The 25007-nt window shown below is 44.3% G+C and overlaps 2 protein-coding genes across 9 annotated transcripts in view; one reads left to right on the top strand and one right to left on the bottom strand.

Annotated features, from left to right (window-relative positions):
• The window catches only part of LOC135509264 (NACHT, LRR and PYD domains-containing protein 3-like), a 29314-nt gene extending 21471 nt beyond the window's left edge, over nucleotides 1-7843 (top strand). For 6 of the 7 annotated variants that reach the window (XM_064929769.1, XM_064929772.1, XM_064929771.1 and 3 more), the window contains 7 exons: nucleotides 197-373; nucleotides 794-952; nucleotides 2784-2957; nucleotides 3202-3375; nucleotides 3623-3796; nucleotides 4477-4650; nucleotides 5123-7843. In XM_064929769.1, the coding sequence (XP_064785841.1) occupies nucleotides 197-373; nucleotides 794-952; nucleotides 2784-2957; nucleotides 3202-3375; nucleotides 3623-3796; nucleotides 4477-4650; nucleotides 5123-5201 (1111 nt within the window). In that variant the 3' untranslated portion in view covers nucleotides 5202-7843. Of the gene's footprint in view, nucleotides 1-196; nucleotides 379-793; nucleotides 953-2783; nucleotides 2958-3201; nucleotides 3376-3622; nucleotides 3797-4476; nucleotides 4651-5122 lie in introns of those variants that run through there. The other variant, XM_064929775.1, reaches the window with a different exon arrangement.
• Nucleotides 5390-24398, bottom strand: LOC135509266 (nuclear factor of activated T-cells 5-like). 2 transcript variants are annotated; one of them, XM_064929777.1, is made up of 12 exons: nucleotides 24123-24398; nucleotides 20558-20686; nucleotides 17971-18643; nucleotides 13821-14004; nucleotides 13517-13707; nucleotides 13233-13405; nucleotides 12891-13025; nucleotides 12681-12733; nucleotides 12466-12598; nucleotides 12169-12350; nucleotides 9736-11971; nucleotides 5390-9602 (listed from the first exon to the last, which is right to left on the bottom strand). In XM_064929777.1, exons 1-12 carry the CDS (start codon nucleotides 24190-24192, stop codon nucleotides 9229-9231), a joined length of 4533 nt encoding a protein of 1510 aa, XP_064785849.1. In that variant the 5' UTR covers nucleotides 24193-24398; the 3' UTR covers nucleotides 5390-9228. The 2 variants fall into 2 exon arrangements, with proteins under 2 accessions (XP_064785849.1, XP_064785850.1); XM_064929778.1 differs by lacking the exons at nucleotides 20558-20686; nucleotides 24123-24398 and adding an exon at nucleotides 19218-19287.
• Between the last annotated feature and the right edge of the window lie 609 nt (nucleotides 24399-25007).

Genomic DNA, 25007 nt, shown 5'->3' on the forward strand with positions numbered 1-25007 from the left:
CTATGATTACAGACCTCTACATGCTTTGCAAGTAGGAAAACCTGTAAAATCAGCAGTGTATCAAATACTTGTTTTCCCCACTGTATGTAGCAGTAAGAGTGGAGTGAGTACAAGCGTAATAGTTGTGGCATTGTATGTATTATGTTACTGTATATTACTGTAGTAGTGAATGAAGAGCTTCTCTCTTTGTCTGCAGACTCTGTCTCCCTCACTCTGATTATCAAGGGGAAGGCTTTTCTTATCTGGCCTCAGCGTTGAGGTCAAACCCCTCACATCTGAGAGAGCTGAATGTGGCTAGTTACTCACAAGACTCTAGACTGAAGCTGTTCTCTGCTGCACTGAAGGATCCACGCTGTAAACTGGAGAAACTGATGTGAGGTGATAACTTATCTTAATGATTGGTAGTAGCACACTATTTTGACAATTTGAAATGCAACCAAGGCCCGTCTCACATCTTAGAAATTAAAGTCAACACAATGTTCTATTTTCCAGATATTGTCAGAATAACTGCACTCTTAGAAAAAAGGGTTCTTTGGCTGTCCCCATCGGAGAACCCTATTTTGTTCCAGGAAGAAACGGGGTTCTACACGGAACCCAAAACATTTCTACTGTGAACCAAAAGGGTTCTACCTGGAACCAAGGGTTATTTAAATGGTTCTCCTATGGGGACAGCTGAAGAACCCTTTTATGATAGCATCTTTTCTTCTAAGAGTGTAGTATTCTATCCCATAAATGAATAATGCAGATCAATGTAAACAGAATGAATTATGATATAATCTTTCTCTATCTGCAGCTGTAGTGTCCCAGAGCAAGACTTCGCTTCTCTGGGTTCAGCTCTTAGATCAAACCCTTCACACCTGAGAGAACTGGACCTGCAATTCTCAGAAGACTCAAATTTGAAGCCTCTCTTCTCTGTACTAAATAATCCACTCTTTAAACTGGAGAAACTAAGGTGAGTGTATGGCAATAACTCAAGATACAAAATTGAAATTATAGATAATGTGACTCACTGAATTAAACATACTAATTACTCTCATCATCCTAAATGGACTCAACAAGAAACCTATATGGTTTAGTTAATTCAAGTTTTTATTGTTATGTTGTACAGCTACTGAGGAATAATCTACAGAGTGAACAATACACATAACTGAACCATATGGGTTTTATGTCCCTGGTCGTGTTACCAAATAACCATTAGATGATAACTATTAAGATATTAGCATCTGAAGAGTATATTTCCAAAATGTTATATCCACCAATTCTTTAAAGAATTGTGTGTTTTTTCTCCAGCAATATGGGTGTGAAGGGATCACTGAGAGGTTAAAGTGTGTCAAATATTACTGTTCTCAGATTTATTTTTATTATAAATTTGAGGTGTGTATTAAAATGTTTTTTTGGGGGGGGTAAACCCTATATATATATATATATATATTGTTTAGCTGGAATGGAATCTTCATACCCTGTATATGTGACTGTGATATGTGGTTGTCTCACCTAGCTACCATATCTTAAGATGAATACACTAATTGTAAGTCGCTCTGGATAAGAGCATTTGCTAAATGTCCAATGTAAATATTTTACATACAGAACACATGTTACTGTATTAATTCATGTTTTAAAATGTTGATGTCACAAATGTGTACAGTTCTTTCTAAAAAAATCTAGTTGTGTTAAATTTGACTGTAAAACCTAGCAGTGCTACTTATTTCTCTGAGAGTGAGGCGCATATATTGTGTTTTGCAAATAAACATGATTTTGTCTCTCTGAAATGTAACCAAATGATTTCAAACAAATAATTGTAATTGAACAAGCCCATGCCATGATTAGATATGAAAAGAGATGTGTGTTATTTCACTAAGTTCTTTAAACAATAAAAGCTATTTACCATTTCTGAAAATGGATATACATTCAGTAGGTAGACCACCCCATTCACGAAAATGGTTCACTCCTACAGACAGTGAGTCAGGTGGCCATGGTTTGTTATATAAAACAGGTATCGAGGCATTCAGTTAGTGTTCAGTTGAACGTTTGAATAGGCAAAACCATTAACCTAAGCAACTTTGAGCGTGGTATGATCATCAGTGCCAGGAATGCCCGTTCCAGTATCTCAGAAACGGCCTGCCTACTCGGTTTTTCACGCACTCAGAATGGTGCAACAAACAAAACATCCAGTCAGCGGCTGTCCTGTGGGCGAAAGCAACTCGTTGATGAGAGGTCAAAGGAGAATGGCAAGAATTGTGCAAGCTAGCAGGCGAGCCACAAACTGGCAAATAATGGAGCAGTACAACAGTGGTGTGCAGAACGGCATCTCAGAACGCACAACTCATTGGTCTTTGTCACGGATGGGCTATTACAGCAGACGACCACACCGGGTTCCACTCCTATCAGCTAAAACGTGGGAAAACATTGCCTTGTCTGACGAATCACGGTTCCTGTTGCATCATGCTGATGGCAAAGTTAGGATTTGGCATAAGCAGCATGAATCAATGGCCCCATCCTGTCTGATGTCAATCGTTCAGGCTGGTGGCAGGGGTGTAATGGTGTGGGGAATGTTTGCCTGGCACACATTAGGTCCCCTGATACCAATTGAGCAACTTTTCCATGCCCAGAAGAATGTAGGCTGTTCTTTAGGCGAAGGGGGTCCGACCCGGTACTAGATGGACCGGACCTAATAAACTGGCCACTAAATATATAGCATTTTGGAAAGAAACTCATCTGTATTTAAAACCTGATTAGTAATATGTGATTGGTGTCAGTTAACAGGTTTTCTCCTGTATCTACAGGCTATCAGGATGTGACGTTGAAGAGAAACGCTGTGCTTTGTTCTCAGCTCTGAGGTCAATCCCCGTTTCCCACCTGAGAGAGCTGGACCTCAGCAACAATAAACCAGGAGACTCAGGAGTGATGCAGCTCTCTGCTCTACTGGATGATCCACGCTGTAAACTGGCAACACTGAAGTGAGCAGGGAAACTAATTGTAAACATTTCCGTTTTGAATATTGTCTAAAATTGTTTTTTTTTTCCAATAGATAACATACTTTACATAAAGATATTTTGCACAAAATATTTTTTATGTAAAAGCCTATTTTGATATTTTACTATCAGTGTAAAATACATTGTTGATCACTGCCTGCTCATGCCACACCCACCTTAATCAATGACTTAGGCTGATGGATATCATACCATCTCTTTATATCTGCAGACTGTCAGACTGTGGTCTTACAGAGGAAGGATCTACATCTTTGGCTTCAGCTCTGAGGTCAAACCCCTCCTACCTGAGAGAGCTGGACCTCAGCAACAATAAACCAGGAGACTCAGGAGTGAAGCTGCTCTCTGCTGTACTAGAGGATCCACGCTGCAAACTGGAGAAATTAAGGTGACTGTTAAGATGACTAGATATAAAACCTTTGATCCAGTTTCTCTACAGCAAACATTATTGTTGGTGATTTTTATAGACTGACTTGTGCACTGAATTAAGCATTACAACTGAATACTGTTCTTCACAGTGCATTACATGTGAATAGAATAATTACAAAGTTGATAGTCATTATTAATGTATGTAACCAAGATCATATGAATTGAAATCATACCGTGTTGATATATCATTAATTCTCTCCACACAGCTTGTTAAACTGTAGAATTAAGGAGGAAGGTTGTGTTGCTTTGGCTTCAGCTCTGAGGTCAAACCCCTCACACCTGAGAGAGCTGGACCTCAGCTGCAATAACCCAGGAGTCTCAGGAGTGAAGCTGCTCTCTGCTGTACTGAAGCATCCACTCTGTCAGCTGGAGATACTGAGGTGAATATTTTCAACTAAACATCAATAATGTTCATCTGTTTAATGAAGTGCTATTGCCACCTGTTGAACTTGCACACAAATACAACTGTATAACTATATCAAGCTTTTCTGTATACATCAGCTTGTTATCAATATGAACATTGTCTGAGCATGTTGTGAGTCCTGCAGTATATTTTGTACAGCAGATGAATCACTAATCTACATTGCCTCACTAAAGATAATACATACATTATCTGAGTCACTGAATATCATGCCTTGTGTGGTTTAAATGATACTTGCAGTTGTATCTCTAGAAATGTACTGTCGCAACTAAACATGAGTGAATCACACACAGCCCCCCCTTTCGAAAAAAGATTGCAGTATAACCGCAGTATGCACTGTTACTGCAGTTTCAAAACTACAATATTTTCTGTAAAGGCCATATCAGGCTTATGTATGCATCAGCCTGTAATCAACAGTATGGTTATGAACATTAGTCACAATCAGTCATGCTTTGTGTTCAAAATGAATGGTTCTGCACATCTCTAGGAATGTAAAACAACCTGGTGTTTTGACATAAGCAATGCTTAACAACATGCATCATATTTTCTGCATACTCTGACTATTCTCCACCCATGCTAAACAAATCTCCAACTGCATAGAGTTGCGATAGTGAGGTGCTTCTCTCTTCTCCTCTGCAGGCTTTTGCACTGTGCAATCACAGAGGAAGGCTTTGCTTCTCTGGCTTCAGCTGTGAAGTCAACCCCCTCACGCATGTGGCAGCTGGATCTGAATGGGAACGATCCAGGAGACTCAGGAGTGAAATTGTTCTCAGCTGTACTGAATGATCCACAATGTAGACTGCCCAAACTGATGTAATTAATTAATCAACCACAACAAAAAATCCATTAATTTTTGGGGTTTAAATAAAACATGCTTGTGCGAGCTGGAGCCCATCTCCCGTTGCTGTAGTGTGAGGCAGTTTGATGTACAAGTACACCCCCCGGACAGGGCGCTAGGCTATTGCAGGTCCTTGCCCCCAATTTATCTCCTTAATGTTGAGTGCCAAGCCTCCGATCTCACGGTGGACACGAACCAGCTGTTTACAACTACATAAAATCCTTAATGTATAACACATTGCATTTTAAGATAAAAGGATTCAAGAACCCTCAACATGACATTTTCCTCCTACAAAATTATGAAATATGATATTTAAGTGTCAATTGGCTCAGTATGTTGGGAAAAGGTTGACTTTTTTGCAGTTAAGTCATTTTCAAACCCCCAAAAATGTATTAACTAGCCTAGTAAAAAAGGTATGTCAAAGACCATTTATTTTTCTCTTTGCAGAGTGACTGGCTTGGAAGTACGACCCAGGAGCCTCAGCAGTGATCAAATGAACCTTCTGGAATCGATGGAAATGACATGACTGAAATTCCCCTCGAGTTCAAATATACATTTCTGATGTATTGTAAAACGTGTGAAATGTTTAGTATACTTGTGCAGATACTTTGTTCAAATGTAGAACTATTAGGCCTACTTATGTCACTACATCTTGTATTTGATTTTTAAAAATACATTTTAATATCCAGCCACCATTGACCCAGAAGAAAACAGTTGAAGCAAAGACCTTCATCTTTATTTACTCATCATGTAGCAGCAGAATGAGAAATATATCACAAAAATACATTTCATATGTATGACAAAACAGAGGGTAACTTCTGACGCATTGCCTGAATAGATACTGATAAACGCTTATCACTTCTCCTTTTGATCTCATGTCAAGCTCTTCACAGCAACAGTAATACTGACAAGCACACACCAACAAGAGCTTTCTGCAACATCTAATCGGAACAATCACCTTCCTTTTCCATCTCACAACTATGAATCTCAACAGTCCTGAAATTAGGATAGAAACAAACATGTATACAGTTTGTGTTAAGCTGCACAGCAGTTCAAGAGTGAAGGTGATCACATTTGTAGTATTGCAACCAGGGATGGATGACATTAAATCACACTGCATTGGTTAAGGTGGTCATGGAACTAAAAGCAGATCGCTGACACTAGACTGAAGAATGACAAGTCAGAGTTCATCTAGACATAGAACATTAGACAGCGGAGATGTGCAGTCTTGACTCACGACACAAAGGGAATCTGGTAAACATACTACACTGATGGTTTTTCAAGGCACACAGAACTTCACAACTGATCCCCCCTATCTCACATTTCAACATGGATATTCATTTTCACATGAGATAGTGACAACTGATTTGTGGATGGAGACCATGTGTGTGCTATTTTTCCACTTCAAAGTGAACTTTTTAGCTAGTATTTTCAGATGAATGTGATGAATTCAAACAGTTAAGAAATAGATACATCGAAGTGAGTGTGACAGGAGGTCTTGGAACATGAAACCAGACATTAGAACCACAAAATAATGCATTTCCACACGTCCAACGTACCAAAGGGTCAATATTAGGATACCTCAAATTTTCTCTAAAAACAGTGGAATTGGTCTGGTACTAACAGATTTCTCACTGAGGTAAAGCTACATTCATCACAGAGAGGAGATACTCAAGGTTGGCTTCATCTATTTGTATGGTATTACTATGCCACATTATGTGCTCTTGAAAATCCCCCATTGAAATGGAATGGAGGCTTGAACATCAGTATTTAGAGATGTGATCATCTATTGTGTTTAGGACAAACTGACATTTTGGATAGGTGAAACCAATTGTGTTCAAAATACTATACATTATCTGTGAGAATAAATAACTTATTTCTATGCTGGAACGGTGTCCATTTCAAAATGTATGGTTAGCTTAGAATGAGTTTACTACTGTTGGCCCGTGTTCTACATGAAGACATCTGGTAGTATACACACCTAACTGTACACTGGAGTTCGTCCAACGTTTTAACAATTATATACTGTACATCAGACCATCATGTAATCTGACTCATGGGTGAAAACATCTGTATATGGACTAGATACTTTCTCAGGACAGAATGAGAAAATATGAAATGTCAAATGCCTACATGAGCATATAGGGATCTGAGCAACAACTGAAAAGTTGTCATTCCATCTGTTTATGTCAATCTGTCAAACAGACTACTGCTTATTGGATATGGAATAGCAGTATCACCTTTCATCTAAAGCAGGGTAGAGCAACATGGGTTCAAATGCATATTAATTTGCATGGAAATGACAGAAGAGGCAAAACTGTTGGGAGAGTACCATACAAATGTCATTTTAAAATATTTGTACAAAAACACAATGTTAATATCCATGAAAGCTGCATGATTTAAAGTAGTTTAAAAAAAGAGTAAACAAACTGAGTAAATGAGTTAACAAACATTAGGATGTTTTGAACAGAACATTTGTTTTCAGTAAGTCCAGATACACTCCCCTCACGCTGCCTGCTCACAGCCATCGCTATAGAAACACAAGACTGAACCACAAGATTAATATCAGTTTTGTTGATATGAGTATAAAATATTAGTATAAACATCGCATTAGAAGTGTCCATCACATCTGCACATAGCACCATAGATAACATGAGAATGGCTCTCTCCATGGCTGTGTTTAGATAGGCAGACCAATTTACATTTTTTTCACTAATTGGTCTTTTGACCAATCAGATCAGCACTGAAAAAGATCTGATGTCAAAAGACCAATTAGTGGAAAAAGATCAGAATTGAGTGGCCCGTCTAAACAACCAAAGTAAGAGATTTTAAGCGCATGTTCCAATGCCCATACAGGCATAGCATACCAATAGACTACTTTGGCTGTGGAAGTCCATAGGAAATGGTATGCTAGTGCGGATATTGGAACAGCCTTTGTGTTGCTGTGAGTCCCTAGTGACGTTGCATGGGAGAGGTACTGCGTGTCTATTTCGCACAGCTCTGCCCTGAACACTGGCAGTACTAGTTCAACATCTGGCAGTACATGAACCAGAAACCAACTAAAAACTACAACCACACACAAGACAGGGTAAAACACAGTCTGTTAAATTACGCAGATTGTTACAGTACACAGTAAATTGTAGGCTACAGATAGCAATATGCTGTAAATCTTTTAGAAAAATGACACACTCACTCATGTATGTGTACACACAATGTATCGACTTAAATTATAAATGTTTTGTGGGGTGTAGGCAGAGATATGCAAGCCTACGAACAGGAGCTAGTTACACACAGACATCAAAACGAAGACTGTATACTCACTATGGGAAATCCGACTGAATTGACAGACACTGGCTGGATCACATGATATAAATAGGCTCCAGATGAATTCAATACTAAGACAAAAACATCTTTAGAAAAATCTCCAAAAATATGGTGAAAATGTATAAATGCATGGACAATGTGTTAAAATGTATAAATGCATGGACAATGTGTTAAAATGTATAAATGCATGGACAATGTGTTAAAATGTATAAATGCATGGACAATGTGTTAAAATGTATAAATGCATGGACAATGTGTTAAAATGTATAAATGCATGGACAATGTGTTAAAATGTATACCGTGACAAAAAGCATTTACAAATGATTATTTAAATGGAGGTCAACAAGTACATGTGCTCTAACCCCAGAGTCTCTGGATGGATAAGGATTGGCTGGTCACACAAGACAGTTTATAAAGTGCTTAATGTTTAGAACACCACACAACGCTTCACTTTCCCCAGTAGAAAGCATCCTTCCGTTCACAATATACTGGAAATGCTTCCAAATCCAATTCTAAAATCCCCCCACAAACAAAAGTTGCAGAACATACGCAAACTAAGCATTTACAATGGAGAAAGCCTGTGTGTACTAATACACAACTAAATGCAGACTATGGGAATTGCCAAAAGAAGAGATATGAGATATGTTGGACAGATACACTGACTGCTGTATGATCTGACTGAAGCTGTGGTGGACACTCACAAGAACACAGTAAGATGCCTTCATCTGCCTGCCCTTCTCTTTCACTCTCTCGCTTTTAAATCTCACAATCTATCCACCATCTGTCTTTCTCTTTTGCTCCGGCTTTCTGTATCCCCCCCATGTTAGGCCATCAATAACACAGTATGAAATAGAAGAACCACTGCATGTGAGACTGATGGATACAGAAGTTAATGTCCTCTGATCCAGCAAGAGGAGTAGTCACTCAACCAATCCATCATAACGCAGTCTGCCCGGCCGTCTGTCTATCAATGCATGTACAGACACTCATCAAAATATGAGCTAGGGGTACACAAGCACATCTGACTAAATCTTTAAAATGTCTTCATTACTTCATGTTCTTAGGGGGTTCATAGCATGGCCAGACATCTCTACCCCTATTCTCCATATCTGTGTTTCTTGGAGGGGTTGTATTGTAAGCAGCAGACACAACCTGGCCCAGTCTGCGGTTCAAAGAGTGGGCAGAAGTCACTAGAACCCCCATCAGTGTGTCGGTGGTCCCAGTAAAGATCACTGCTCCTGTAGGCTCTCCAGTAGGTCCTCTATCTTCTCCATGTTCTGGGAGGCGCTCATGGGGGTCTGGAGGTTGGTCTGCATGGGGGTCTGGAGGTTGGTCTGCATGGGGGTTGTTTCTATGGTAGTCTGTATGTTGGTCTGCATTGGGGTCTGTAGGTTAGCCTGCAAGGCATTTTCTAAGCTACTCATGGCGTTTTGTAGACCAGTCTGCATGGGTGTCTGAAGATTAGTCTGCATGGGCGTGGCGGTCTGGGCCATGTTTGGGTCCATGAGAGGCTGGATGTGGCTGGCCTGCAAAGGGTTGTGGTTTTGGGGCTGGCCCTGCGCAGACATTGTAGAACCAGAGGACGTCATCAGCTGGGAGGAATCTGAGGAGAAAGAAGGATGTCACACAAGGATGTCTTAAAATGTATCAATTGGGGTATTATATATCAAGTAAGTAAATATTCCTCTACTATTGTCCATGCGGAGTACTGATCCTGTCAGGTAAAGCAGTCTCACCGTTCTGGAGGCCAAACACAAACAGGTTGGGTTGTCCTCCTGGCTGGCCAACGTTCCCGCTCACTCCCGTCTGGAACAGCTGCTCTGGGGGTCTCTTACCAGGGGAGGATGTGGTACTTTGCAGTCCCACAACCCCCAGCCCACTCTGCATTACAAAGATAGTTTCCCCTGCTGCAGCCTGGTTTCCTAGTTCCTGTGTAGCCATGCTGCCCTGCAGACCAGAAAGAGAACCCTGTGGCAGGAACAGATCCCCCTGCTGGCTGGGAGGGCCATTAACTGAGCTGGAGCCCACCTGCATAGGTTGCGGCCCCTGGAACAGACCCTGCGGAGGGGTATTTCTGGAGGCAGGGGTCCCCCCTACAGAGGAGCTCTGGTCCTGGAATAACATGGGCTCCACTGGGTCCGTCTGGGCTACCTCAACCCTGACCCCCACCATGGTGGGCTGGGAGAACAAGAGGGAAGCAGGGGTGTCCTGGGGGCAAGGGGTGCTGTTGCCCATGGAGGGGCCCTGGGCCTGAGTACTAAAGAGGAGGGCTGGGGGCAGAGCCTGGGGTTTGAGGGAGGCGGTGCAGAGAAGGAGGCCGGTGGGCTGGGGCTGAGGGTGCTGGCTGGGGGGCAGAATGCTAGTCTGGAACAAGGAGCTCTGCTGAGCCATGGGAAGCTGCTGGGTTTGCTGTAGTTGTGCCTGCTGAAGGGACTGCTGATGGTCCATGGGGGTGCTCTGCTGCTGCTGGGCCTGGAACATTGACATCGTCTGGGGCTCACAGGCTGATGTCTCCATGGAGGACAGGAACGCTAGCTGCTGTTGACTACCCTGGTTAGAGAGGGTGTTGGGAGAAAGGAACAGTGTGGACCCTGTGGCCTGCTGCTCCTGACTGAGGCTACCACTGGTCAGCACAGTCAGAGTGTTCTGCAGCAGGGCTGCCTGGTGCTGGGGGCTGGAGGTCTCTGACAGAGGCCTGGGGGACTGGAAGAGCTGCTGGGGAGGAGAGGAGTGGGAGGGGGGCTCCTGGGGGAAGCTGGAGGTCTGGATGGTGAGCAGCTCCCCAGTCTGCTGGAGGAGAGACACAGGCTGCTGCTGGGGCTGAGATGAGGAGTGGATCTGGGGCTGGAGGAACTCAGTCTGGAGCTGCTGTTGTAACTGTTGCTGATGTAGCTGGTGCTGTTGCAGGTTGCCTAGTGCTTGGTTTTGATGTTGTAGGTTGTCCAGTACTTGCTGCTGCTGCTGAAGTTGTTGATGATCATGTAGCTGTATGTTGCCAAGTACCTGCTGCTGCTGTTGAAACTGTTGATGTTGTTGTAGGTTACCCAGTATCTGTTGCTGCAGTTGTTGATCCTGTGGCTGTAATAATAATTGCTGTTGTAGCTGTATGTTGCCAAGGACTTGCTGTTGATGTAACTGCTGCTGCTGTTGATGCATGTTGCCAAGGATCTGCTGTTGTTGCTGTTGTATCTGTAGGTGTTGTGTGGCCAGAGAGCCCTCAGCTCCCCCCAGTCTCAGGCTGTTCATGGTGTCCTGTACGTGTTGCTGCAGTGAGTCAGTGGAGGGTGTGGGGCTGTACAACACTGAGTTGAGCTGCTGTTGAGCCACTGCTGCCTCCATAACCTGTTGTACCAGGTCACTTCCCCCTGCCTGGAGCTCCCTTACTGCCCTCTCCAGCTGTGCCACCCCGTCCTGGGGGAACAGGGGGATCTGGGACTGTGCCACCCCGTCCTGGGGGAACAGGGGGAGCTGGGACTGTGCCACCCCGTCCTGGGGGAACAGGGGGATCTGGGACTGTGCCACCCCGTCCTGGGGGAACAGGGGGATCTGGGACTGTGCCACCCCGTCCTGGGGGAACAGGGGGATCTGGGACTGTGCCACCCCGTCCTGGGGGAACAGGGGGAGCTGGGACTGTGCCATCTGCGACATGCCCACTACCACCACCTCACTGCTGGGGTTGGAGGAATCTTGAGGCAGGCTCTCCTGGGGGTCCCGGAGGAACTGCTGGGGTACCTCTGTGGGGACAGGGGGGAGGGTGGTGTTGTCGCTGGAGACAGGGAAGGAGGTAGTGGGGGCGATGTCCTGCTTCTGGATGGTGCAGAGGGGCTCCAGGGAGGGGAAGACTGGGGACTGGGGGAAGTCAACCTCCCCAGACTGGAGAGGCATGGGGCTGGGGAAGGACTCAGTGCTAGGCGGGGTGCTGGAGCTCAGCTCCAGGGTTTGCTGGACCGAGACGAGGGTGTCAGATGACGGCTAAAGGAAGGAGACAAAAAGAGAGGAATTAAATATTTTCTAGAGTCTACACACTTCCCTACAATTTTCCCAATGACTCTAGATCCCGATGTCTTCTTTTATTGATACAACTGAAGAGTGACGTCCCAGCCAAACCACCTAATCTAAATGTACAATCAAGGATCCTGGGATAAACATAACCGGTATATTTCTCCTACCTTGAAGAGTGCTGTGGATGGGGTATTGCTGGAGACCTCCATAGGGGTGACCTCCTGTCGTTTGACCAGTTCACCAGCAGACTGGGCAGGGTCAGAGGCCAGAGACTTGTTCTGGTCCTGGAAATTGCAGGCCTTAGCCAGAGAAGACCCCTCTGTCTTCACAGACACGTCCAGGGAGTGCTCTGGTGTGGGAAAGAACAAAAAAGCAGGTTGACCAAGAGAGAGAAACACACGCCTTGTATACCATAGAGGGAGCCTTAGTGAACCCTTCATCACTCCTTTCATAGCAGGGCACACCTGATTCTGGGGTATATGTGAAGGGCTGTACGTCATGTGACCTCCCGGCATTGGTCATGATGTAGACGCCCACAGAGACAGGAGAGGAGACAGACAGGTTGTGGTAGGGAGGAACCTTCACTATCACATGATTCTAGAGGAAACAACATCATCATTAGGGCAAAGTCAGCTCGTGATCCGTATGCATCTCTCATGCAATGATATCAATGGGCTACCTGATGGAACAGCTCCATGTCAATCTCTGCCTCGGCCTGCCACAAGTTATCATCTGGAAACGAATCAATGTTTTATCAATATATATATATATATAGAGAGAGAGAGATTTTTAAAGCCACTCAATGAGGAGACATCACAGAAAGGGATATGAGGAAAGGGAAAAGAGGACAGGAACGAAAGGAAGAAGACAGGCAGGTTAGTGTTGGTACCTGCTGGGTTCTCCTGGAATATGACCTTGGTTCCTTTGAGGAAGTTCTTCCCTATGATGAAGAGCTCCTCTCCTCCTCTCACTGAACAGCTGTGGAGACTCTTCTTCAGGATCTCTGGCACCCCCGCTGGCTGGGCTGGGGAAGGACACAGCAGATTATGAATAATTGCGGTCCACAAAACCCTACTAATGGAGCTACGTGTTGTGTCAGCTTTTGTTCCAGCCCGACATGAACACACTGCATTGAATGAACATCAAACAAGCATATATACATCCAAATTTACTTTAAAGTCTGGATACCCAATAGCTATTTGTGTTTGTATGAATACGGTGGTAGACTCACTGCAGAGGATGGGTGAGGAGGTGGTCTGCAGGGTAAGGACAGACCCATCAGCATGGGGGATGTTGACTCTAAAGGCCAGCCTGGCCCGGGTGCTCTTCTTCTTGGACCCGGCAACCCCAATACGAGCCTCCACGTCCGCGTTACGCAGCTTCAGGATCCCCACACAGTCAACCCTGTCAAGATTCAATGTTACAAAATGTTCAGATGGTGAAACAAACACACAGTAACATATGATATTTCAACAATGCATCAATTTTCATTAACTCAATTAATGAGTCCCTTACGCCAGTGACATGGCGTTGCTGGGCTCCAGGGGGACCTCTATGACAGTGGTTCCCTCGATGTCCACTTCTTTGCAGGCTTTGGTATTGCGGCCTGTCACCCTGCAGGCCTGGTAGAACCCATGAGGCTTCACTCTGCCTGTGTCACTGGCCACAAACACCTGCAGCACCACCGGCTCACTGACACCCTCCAACTGGAGAGAGAAGATGGTGAGTAGAGTTGAGAGTGCAACACAGCTTAACAGACAAATCAACCTAATGACTTATATGGTTTATTTAAAATGGTTGGAAAAAGAAAGCTTTTCACCTTGACCGTGGGGAAGCCCTGTTGGGTGCGGTCTTTGACAGAGCCGCGGCTGCCCTCGGTCAGGTAGCGTGCCCGGTGCTGGGTCTCTGGCTGCAACAGGATCTTCAGCTCCTTACCCTCACTCTTCTGGGGGTACTGACCTGACAGAAGACATCCCTTCAGCAGGCACCCAGCCTCCAGAGAACTGGAGAACACGCAACACAAATAAATTCATTAAGCCCTAATCTATGGATTTCACATGACTAGGAACATAAATATATCTGTTGGTCACAGATACCTTAAAAAAAAACACAAGTAGGGGCATGGATCCGAAAACATGTCTGTATCTGGTGTGACCACCATTTGTCTCATGCAGCGCGACATCTCCTTCGGAATAGAGTTGATCAGGCTGTTGATTGTAGCCTTTGGAATGTTCTCACTCTTCTAATGGAGCCGTGCATTATCATGCTGAAACATGGTGATGGAGGCACCTCTGTGCATTCAAATTGCCATCAATAAAATGCAATTATTTTAGTCCGTAACTTATGCATGCCCAAACCATAACCCCACCACGGGGCTCACCCACACGACACAATACACTGTCTGCCATCTGCCCGGTACAATTGAAACCGTGATTTATCTGTGAAGAGCAAACTTCTCCAGCATGCCAGTAGCCACCAAAGGTGAGCATTTGCCCACTGAAGTCGGTTACGGTACCGAACTGCAGTCAGGTCAAGAACCTGGTGAGTACGACAAGCACTCAAATGAGCTTCCCTGAGATGGTTTCTGACAGTTTGTGCAAACCCACAGTTACATCAGCTCTACGGGTGGCTGGTCTCAGACGATCCCGCAGGTGAAGAAGCCGGATGTGGAGGTCCTGGGCTGGTGTGGTTACATATGGTCTGTGGTTGTGAGGCCGGTTGGAGACACTGTTAAATTCTCTAAAATGATGTTGGAGGCCACTTATGGTAGAGTAATTAACATGAAATGATCTGGCAACAGCTCTGGTGGACATTCCTGCAGTCAGCATACCAATTGCACGCTCCCTCAAAACTTGAGAAATCTGTGTCATGACAAAACATAACATTTTAGAGTGGCCTTTTATTCTCCCCAGCACAAGGTGCACCTGTGTAATGATCATGCTGTTTAATCAGCTTCTTGACACTGTCAGGTGGATGGATTATCTTGGCAAAGGAGAAATGCTCACGAACAGGGGTGTAAACAAAACATTTTTGGAGAAACACGCTTTTTGTGTATTTATATTTTTGTTCAGGCCAAAATATTTTTTATTTTACCCCTTTTTTCTCCCCAATTTCGTGGTATCCAATTGGTAGTTACAGTCTTGTCCCATTGCTGAAACTGCCGTACGGACTCGGGAGAGGCGAAGGTCGAGAGCCGTCTGTCCTCCCAAACACAACCCAGGAGTCGCTAGAGTGCGATGGGACAAGAACATCCCTGACGGGATTCTGGGCATGAGCATGTGCATCTTCAATATGTTCCATTCTCCCACTTTAGTGCATTTAACAATATGTCACAAGTAAAGCGAGTTGAGTAGCTAGTTGACACAATTCCAAGACTGATACACACATCCAGGCTGGGTAAGGGCTATTTGACCAAGGAGGGTGATGGAGCGCTGCATCAGATGACCTGGCCTCCACAATCACCAGACCTCAACCCAATTGAGATGAGTTGGACCGCAGAGTGAAGGACAAGCAGCCAACAAGTGCTCAGCACATGTGGGACATCCTTCAAGATCGTTGGAAAAGCTTTCCAGGTGAAGCTGGTTGAGAGAATGCCAAGACTGTGCAAAGCTGTCATCAAGGCAAAGGGTGGCTTCTTTGCCTTGATGACAGCTTTGTTTAACACTTTTTTTGGTTACTACATGATTCCAAATGTGTTTTCATAGTTGATGTCTATTATTCTCCAATGTACAAAATAGTACAAATAAAGAAAAACCATGGAATGAGTAGGTGTATTCAAACTTTTGACTGATACTATACATCTATATAAACTCAGCAAAAAATAAACGTCATCTCACTGTCAACTGTGTTAATTTTCAGCAAACTTAACGTGTACATATTTGTATGGAAATAACATATAACAGACATAAACTGAACAAGTTCCATCAAATTTTATTCGTCACATCCCCCGAATACAACAGGTGTAGACTTACAGTGAAATGCTTACTTACGAGCCCCTAACTGACAATGCAGTAGCAAAAACTGCACTGTCCATTAGTTGAGGTAGTATGTACATGTAGGTAGAGTTCATTGAAGTGACTATACATAGATGACAACAGAGTGGCAGTGGTGTGGAGAGGGGAGGGGCAATGTGAATAGTCTGGGTAGCCATTTGATTAGATGTTCAGGAGTCTTATGGCTTGGACGCCGTTTTGAAGCCTCTTGCACCAAGACCTGGCGCTCCGGTACCGCTTGCCGTGTGGAAGCAGAGAGAACAGTTTATGACTAGGGTGGCTGGAGTCTTCGACAATTTTCAGGGCCTTCCTCTGACACCACCTGGTAAAGAGGTCCTGGATGGCAGGAAGCTTAGCCCCAGTGATGTACTGGGCCATTCGCACTACCCTATGTAGTGCCTTACGGTCGGAGGCTGAGCAGTTACCATACCAGGCAGTGATGCAACCAGTCAGAATACTCTCGATGGTGCAGCTGTAAAACCTTTAGAGGATCTGAGGATCCATGCCAAATCTTTTCAGTCTCCTGAGGGGGCATAGGTTTTGTTGTGCCCGCTTCATGACTGTCATGGTGTGCTTGGACCATGTTAGTTTGTTGGTGATGTGGACACCAAGGAACTTGAAGCTCTCAACCTGCAACACTGCAGCCCTGTCGATGAGAATGGGGGCGTGCTCGGTCCTCTTTTCCTTTCCCTGTAGTCCACAATCATCTCCTTTGTCTTGACCTCCTCCCTGTAGGCTGTCTCGTTGTTGTTGTTGGTGATCAGGCCAACTACCACTGTTGTCTCATCGGCAAATTTACTGATGGTGTTCGAGTCGTGCCTGGCCGTGCTGGAGGGGCATGTCAGGATGAGCCTGCAGGAAGGGTACCACATGAGGGAGGAAGATGTCTTCCCTGTAACGCACAGCGTTGAGATTGCCTGCAATGACAACAAGCTCAGTCCAATGATGCTGTGACACACCGCCCCAGACCATGATGGATCCTCCACCTCCAAATCGATCCCGCTCCAGAGTACAGGCCTCTGTGTAATGCTCATTCCTTCGACGATAAACGCAAATCCGACCATCACCCCTGGTGAGACAAAACCGCGACTCGTCAGTGAAGAGCACTTTTTGCCAGTCCTGTCTGGTCCAGCGACGGTGGGTTTGTGCCCATAGGCGAAATTGTTGCCAGTGATGTCTGCTGAGGACCTGCCTTAAAACAGACCTACAAGGCCTCAGTCCAGCCTCTCTCAGCCTATTGCGGACAGTCTGAGCACTGGATGGAGGGATTGTGCATTCCTGGTGTAACTCGGGCAGTTGTTGTTGCCATCCTGTACCTGTCCCGCAGGTGTGATGTTCGGATGTACCGATCCTGTGCAGGTGTTGTTACACGTGGTCTGCGACTGCGAGGACGATCAGCTGTTTGTCCCGTCTCCCTGTCTTAGGCGTCTCACAGTACGGACATTGCAATTTATTGCCCTGGCCACATCTGCAGTCCTCATGCCTCCTTGCAGCATGCCCAAGGCAAGTTCACACAGATCAGCAGGGACACTGTTTTTCAGTCAGTAGAAAGGCCTCTTTAGTGTCCTAAGTTTTCATAACTGTGACCATAATTGCCTACCGTCAGTAAGCTGTTAGTATCGACCGTTCCACAGGTGCATGTTCATTAATTTTATTATGGTTCATTGAACAAGCATGGGAAACAGTGTTTAAACCCTTTACAAAGAAAGATCTGTGAAGTTATTTGGTTTTTAATTAATTACCTTGAGACAGGGTACTGAAAAAGGGACGTTTTTTTTTTGCTGAGAGATATATATATATATATACATACATACATACACACACACATCTTGTTTTCTTGTGTATTGTATTAAACTGAAACATGTTCTTATATTTGTTTGTAAGTATCTATTTTTAATAAACTATACTTGATTGATATGTATCAAGTCTGGTAAGACTTCTGCCGTTGTATTGGGACTAGCATTCTATTCAACCTACCTGGGCTTGGGGCTGGCCTTGTCTGGTCCCAGCTGAGACAGAACAAAGTGTGGGGCCTTGGCACTGTCTGCATCAAACACGTCCATGCTGTCCTCTGGGGGTGCAGGCTTGGGCCCGGGCCGCTGGCGGGGGGTGCGTTTACGGGATTTGCGGGGGACCTCTGTGTTGTCGTTGTAGGAGCTGGAGCTGATCAGGCTGAAGTTGGAGGCTGAGTCGTCGGCCCAGATGCTGCTGCTGTGTTCTGAGTCTGGCCCTGCTGGGCCAGCCGGGGCTGGATCCTCCTGGCAGGACATATTGCTGTCATCAAATAGGTCCTCTGGAGGGGGAGAGATGCTCAGCACTGGCCTCCGCTTAGAGGGGGTGTTCTGGGGCGGCTGCTGCTGGGCTCCCACCCCCCCTGCTCCTGGGTCTCCTCCTCCTGTTCCAGAGCTGGTCCCACTGCAGCATCCACCTCCAAGGGTAGACAGAGCTCCCTCTACCCCCTGCATCTCTGAAACCACTGGGTCTCCGGAACCCTCTCTAGGGGCACTGCTGGGATGGTGGAGGAGGGGGGGCTGGGGCTGTTCCATGGCTGAGGTAGAGGGGGCTGTGCTGGGTCTGGGGCCAGTGGTGCAGGGGTCTCCCATGTCTTGAGAGGAGGATGGAGAAGGGCTGGAAGTGGAGGAGGCGTCATCTGGAGTGTGGAAGATGTCATTGTTAGTACATATGTCAATACAAGGCAGGCTAGCAGTCCCATTCAAACAGCATAATTTGGCCATGATTTATCAAAATGTCTTTCTTCCCAACTCTAAATTCATTTGAGGATGTTTTGTGTGTGGCTACATTCCCTCACTGTGCATGCCAGAGCTCTCTGGTGTTGATCAACATTTCTGAAGTTAAAGTTGAGAATGGTACAAATAGGCCCCATGTTTCCCCCATTGGAATGTTTAATTCCTACTACAACTTGCTCTTTAAAAATCAACGTGACAAAACTGACATGCTTTGTTTACTAAAAAAACTAAAGCAAGCTTCTAAAATTGTTACATACACATTGCCAGAAACAAAAAACAGCAAAATCTGGTCAGTAAGACTTTCCTCTAAACAAACAAATTTGCAAACTAAAGATGCGGTGCCAAATTAAATGTAGAGTGAGGATAGAGCAGTTTGTGCATACAGTCTTAGGCCTATACAATGGTCTGAACATGCCAATTGGAGGATTGGGTTTGGACTGAGCGTAGCCATGGCAACAGAATAAACAAGGCTCTGACCTATGAAGCAGTGACCTGCAGGCCATTTTATATGCAGCCACCCCCTGCCTCAGAGGGAGGAAACTTCCTGCAATACAAATGAGACAGCCAATGAGCAACAAGAGCTGATCAGTCATGACTGAAATTGCTGGCAATCGGCAAATGAAATCAATGAAATACTGTTGTGAGGATATAACTTTTTAAGTTGTCTCTTCATAGATTTGTCGTGCTTCAGTACAGCTGTGGCAGATATGTTTGGTGTGAAAAGCTAGTGCGATGACAGGTCCCAAGCTAGACTTGGAAAACTGAGCTTGAGGTAGAAGATGACTGTAACCACAGATCTAGGATCAGATTACCCTAGCCTGGCACATGTATGGCATGACAAGGAGAGTCAGAGGAGTTGGCTAAAACACATATAGATCTGGGACAGGCTACCCTACACCCCAATCCTAACAGTAACCAATAAGGGGGTTAAGAATATATCGGAGCCTGTATCAGTGGTTAGGGTCAACTTATACCTACTTCTGGTTTACTGTGCACAATGACAGCAGCCACAAGACTACCAAGTTCAGTCAGCTTCCTGTGATAAAAGGAAGTGGTCTACTAGTCTTGGGTATGAGTACTCTTCCATTTTCAAAACCATTTCACGTTCTGTTTTAATACCCCATTCACTGAGGTGACACTACCACATATCATTTTGTTCTAATCTAGGCCTAATACAAGATCTCTTGAGATATTTCTTTATGCTCGTCATCTTATCTTCTTCACAGAAAGGCTATACCAGACAGGCATTCAGATGTGCTAAAAGGACAAGATAATTGCCTTGCTAATTATAACCAGCTTTTTTCACCTCTTCCCACCATCTGAGAATAGAAACTGACAGTAAATACAGTCTCTAGTGATGGGTTTAATTAATTTACATCTCCCTATGTAAGAGAGATGAAAACATAGAACAATCAAACGAATGAAAACAAAAGTTAATTATATTTTGATTATAGATTCTAGAGCGACAGATTACAGGCAACAGTAGTCTAAAGCCTAATATGACTTTAGGAATATATAGACCAAGGCCATGCTCATTCACTTTTTATTTAAACTATATTTATTCCCACTCTCTCACACCTGTCCTGTCTACAGTAACCACGGCCTACATTTGCCCTTCAGAGGTGAAGACTCAATTTCCCACAACAGAGCACCACTAGCACCCACCACTAGGCACTCAGCAGGAAGGGTGGAGAGTTGTTCCCTAGACACTGATCTAAGGTCAGCCTAATGTTCTGCCTACTAATTATCTAGGTGAGGTTATGAGGAGAGTAATCTGATCCTAGGTGAGGCTGGTGGGTTGAGAGTGAGGGGCTTACCTGAGGCCAGGGATGCAGAAGGGGGCGGGCCGGCCTCTCCCCCACTCTTCTGACTCATGGTGGGTGTGTCTGTCTTGGAGGAGGACGGCTGCAGCTGGAGCTCCTTAGGGAGGAGGTCATACACAGACTCTGGTGAGGAAGAGGAGGATGAGGAGAGAAATTAGGAGGTTTAAAAGTGCACCAAACACCACCACTAAGAGTGAGAGGTCGCCTGGTTGCTAAGAAACATAGCTCATCTACACCCTGACACAGATATATCTGCTGTGGATATGCAGCGTATCCATCCAGCATATGTAGCCTAGCAAGCAGTCATCTGATCTGCCTGTAATAAGTCAACCCCAGCAGCATAGTGACCAAACCAAAAGGCTTAGGCTAGTCCTACCTTAACTAAGAATTCTCAACTCCACCATTCTCGATGGAGATGAGTCCCGAGACGATGAGTTTCGGCAGTGTAGCCTACCTCCGACTACATTGAATCGGTATCAGTCGATACTTGTAAAAAATATCCATAGGTACAATGGACATTTTTACAAGTACCGACCGATACCTACTTGATGTGGTTGGAGGTAGACTACACTCCACCAAAACCCATTGCCCCGGCACTAAACCCATTGCCCCGGCACTAAACCCATTGCCCCGGCACCAAACCCATTGCCCCGGCACCAAACCCATTGCCCCGGCACCAAACCCATTGCCCCGGCACTAAACCCATTGCCCCGGCACTAAACTCATTCGCTCCCCCATACCACAGTATTTCTCTCCTTCTAGTTCTCCATACTAGGTGGGGTCTGCTAATTTGCTATGGAAATTAGACATTTGCAAAAGCCCCATAATGTTTGCATGAAGTGAAAGAAATCAACAGAAAGATTGTGATTTGTACAGATTTTGATGTGGGGGGGAAAAAGCACAGCAATAGGCCTAGATTATAACAATTCTCTTTTATTAGCCTAGGCCTACAAGTCAGCCAAGTCTTGCATACCTCCCCTACTACAATCCGATTACCTCACCACATACTTATGCTGTCTGCTGGCTACACACTGCTCACATTACACTAGCTCTGAAGCTGTGCCAAGCCAACGGTCAGACTACTTTTTTCTCTTGCAGCTGGCCCTTTGCTTTGATGACACAGAAATGTGTTTATGTTACAACTGCCAGCCCACAAGCTGGGTGCCAAAAATCCACCAGTCTCTAGCAATGCCCAGTCTTCTAACATGCATATTTAACTCATAGGTAATCATGCATGACAGACTTCACAGCTACAGCTTGTATGCAATATTTAGACACACGTCTGGTTCTATGAGATTAAAAGACAAAGATCCTACCCACTCTGCAGTCTGCACTCACTGCAAATACAAAGCCAGGCATTGAAATACAATAGGTCATGGATAGCACAGACAGGTCTATCCATGGGCTGATTGTTTTTTGGGCGGATGGTCGGAAGATAATTACAAATAATTTGTAAACTGCAAATTGACCGCAAGAAGCCCAAACAGATATAATACGACAAAAACAATAATTTCAAACCTTGCTTACATTTGTATCCCATCACGTCTATTATGCGTGAGAATACTTGGGAACAGATTGCTAAATTAAAATCACTTCGAGCTGATTTCCTAGTGTTTTTACAGTCTCATGTCCAACAGTGACAATAAATAATACATGTTTATATTTTGTGCTCATTAAACTTGAGAGGTCAAATAAAACCACCCCGGGCCAAAGTCGGCCCATGGGCCGCCAGTTATGGAACCCTTATTGGTTACATTTTATCTACCTACAGTAAACCACTTGAAGTATTTATGAATTCCCCTTAGCCAATTACTGTCATATAAATAAGGTACACACTCCTCATCACATTCGACAGCAGCACCATATGGCTAGCTCATGTTAGCATGCCAGGGCCTTTACTATACTGCCGTTATTAGTGTACAACACACAGGGTCTGGACAGATGTGTCTGAACCATTGTATCAGCAGGTAGGCTAGTCCGTATACAGGGCATCTGTAGATTGTGGGGAAAGAGAGTTCAGAAGAAGAAGAAGAAAGAAAAAAGCATTGCATTAGGCCTACATCAGAAAACAGAACTCAAAACACACAGTAGCATTCCTTCGCTGCAAGCCCCTAACTAGTCCTAGATGACTAGCCAATAAGGAATAAGACGAGAGGTTCAAAACCACTAGCAGACCTCATGCACCAAGACAGCAGTGTGTCTATAATTCTGTTTTTTATCAAGTTATACCAAGGAGTTGACACCACTATCAACATATGCCAGTCTTATCTTCCACCTGTAGAAGGTATTTTGACTGGAACCCCCCAGGGTTTGATCACTTCCGGGCACAGCTGGACTGGATGAGGAGTGGGCTGAGCAGTGACAGAGGAAAAGGAAGCCTGTTCATAGCTGTTATCACAGGAGCAGCTTTGCATCAGTCATAACTCAGTCAGCACCCACCACATCAGCTGGCCAAGTAGCCTAATCAGAGATACACAAGATACAGCAAGGCTTGGACATTAGACGTTTCTAAGAAACTGGTTTGTAGGTCAAGCTTCACATTTATCTTACAACCTTACTATTATTATACCAATAATATAATGCACTTCACTTTTGTTATTCAGACCGAAAGGGGTTACATTGTTTCAATATGGGGACTAGATGTTATTCAAACCAATAAGATTAGGTAAGTAGATAATATTGATAATATAGCTAGCTATAATGTTAAATATAATTCTGAATAGGGTGATTTCTGAACCTACCTTAAAACTCGTACTTAACTTTTGACAAGGCCTGCCAATTCGCTATTTACTGTAACATATGTGACCAAACAATTGATTCCCATTCAAAATATTATTTCTCCTAACCCTTAAACCTAAAGTCGCATTTTTTCCTTTTGGGGACCTGCGACATTTCCCCTCTTGTCTGAATTTTCTTTGTTTAACTATCCTTGTGAGGACTTCTGGTACCCACATGGATAGTAAAATCAGAAACACAACGAAAAGGGGGGCACTTTCACGCAGTCCACACCAGGCAGATGACCTGGTTTTAACCTGTTACGCGCCTAAATGCTTGCCAACTGGTCTAGTCTGATTCTCGGTATTTGGTTCACCGGGCCATGGCAATGGAGCATGGTGGCTAATGTAGCCAACGAGCTAAACCATCGTGACACATTCAACAATACATCGAGGAGACGTTTGTTACTATACAACTTGAACCTAACCTTAGAAAACGTTTAGATATCACGCCGCCCATAGTCATGGGACCGAACCACAACGAGTGCCCCGAGGGAAAACAATAACACAACACGCCTCCTGCTGCTAGCTAACGTTAGATGCTAGTTGGTCCCTATAGTTTGTCCATCATGCACACATTAGCTAACTAGCTATCGCGCATCAGTTCTCTGGATACTTTAGCCAACGAACGGTACTAACGTTAGCTAGCTAACGTTATCTAGCTAGCCAACTAGCTAACGTTATCTAGCTAGCTATCTACCAGTTAATCAGTCATAGTCCAAAAAAAATGGAAAACTGTTCAAATGCATTTATGCCACAAGGGATAACATTTATATAATTCTTACCTTTAGAGTAAAGGGATTTGGGGGAATTAAGGTCGAGATCGGAGCTGAGGGATATAAAATCAGAGGGCATCGCAGCGCTTCATCTTCACCTGGATCAGGATGAACCAGTCAGCCAGCGAACATCAGCGGGCAACAAACCAACAAAATATGACTACAGTACAAACAATAAATATTGCATCTGGGTGAAATATACTGATAAGAAACAAAAGTTAAATGGACCCAGACAACCGTTAATTAGCGCGAACTATTCTGCTAGCAGCAGCACTGGCAATGACGTCACGTTTTTGTTATATCGTAATGAGGAAACATTCAAAATAAAAGTCGGCACTTCAAAATCTAATTTTATTTGTCACATACACATGGTGAGCAGATGTTAATGCGAGTGTAACGAAATGCTTGTAATAACCAACGAGTAATCTAACCTAACAATTTCACAACTACCTTATACACACAAGTGTAAAGGAATGAAGAATATGTACGTAAAAATATATGAATGAGTGATGTTACAGAACCGCATAGGCAAGATGCAGTAGATGGTATCGGGTGAAGTATATACATATGAGATGAGTAATGTATGGTATGTAAACATATAAAAGTGGCATTGTTTAAAGTGGCAAGTGATACATGTATTACATCAAGATGGCAAGATGCAGTAGATGGTATATAGTATAGTATCAAATCAAATCAAATTTTATTTGTCACATACACATGGTTAGCAGATGTTAATGCGAGTGTAGCGAAATGCTTGTGCTTCTAGTTCCGACAATGCAGTAATAACCAACAAGTAATCTAACTAACAATTCCTAAACTACTGTCTTATACACAGTGTAAGGGGATACAGAATATGTACATAAGGATATATGAATGAGTGATGGTACAGAGCAG

This window comes from Oncorhynchus masou, chromosome 22, assembly GCF_036934945.1.
Source record: "Oncorhynchus masou masou isolate Uvic2021 chromosome 22, UVic_Omas_1.1, whole genome shotgun sequence".
Taxonomy (NCBI): domain Eukaryota; kingdom Metazoa; phylum Chordata; class Actinopteri; order Salmoniformes; family Salmonidae; genus Oncorhynchus; species Oncorhynchus masou.

Coding starts and splice junctions, on each gene's coding strand:
- LOC135509266 (XM_064929777.1), bottom strand. CDS start 24,192: ATGCCCTCTGATTTTATATCCCTCAGCTCCGATCTCGACCTTAATTCC. Junction 12,599..12,680: donor ACATGGAGCTGTTCCATCAG/GTAGCCCATTGA, acceptor TGTTTCCTCTAG/AATCATGTGATAGTGAAGGT. Junction 11,972..12,168: donor CATCCACAGCACTCTTCAAG/GTAGGAGAAATA, acceptor TCCTTCCTTTAG/CCGTCATCTGACACCCTCGT.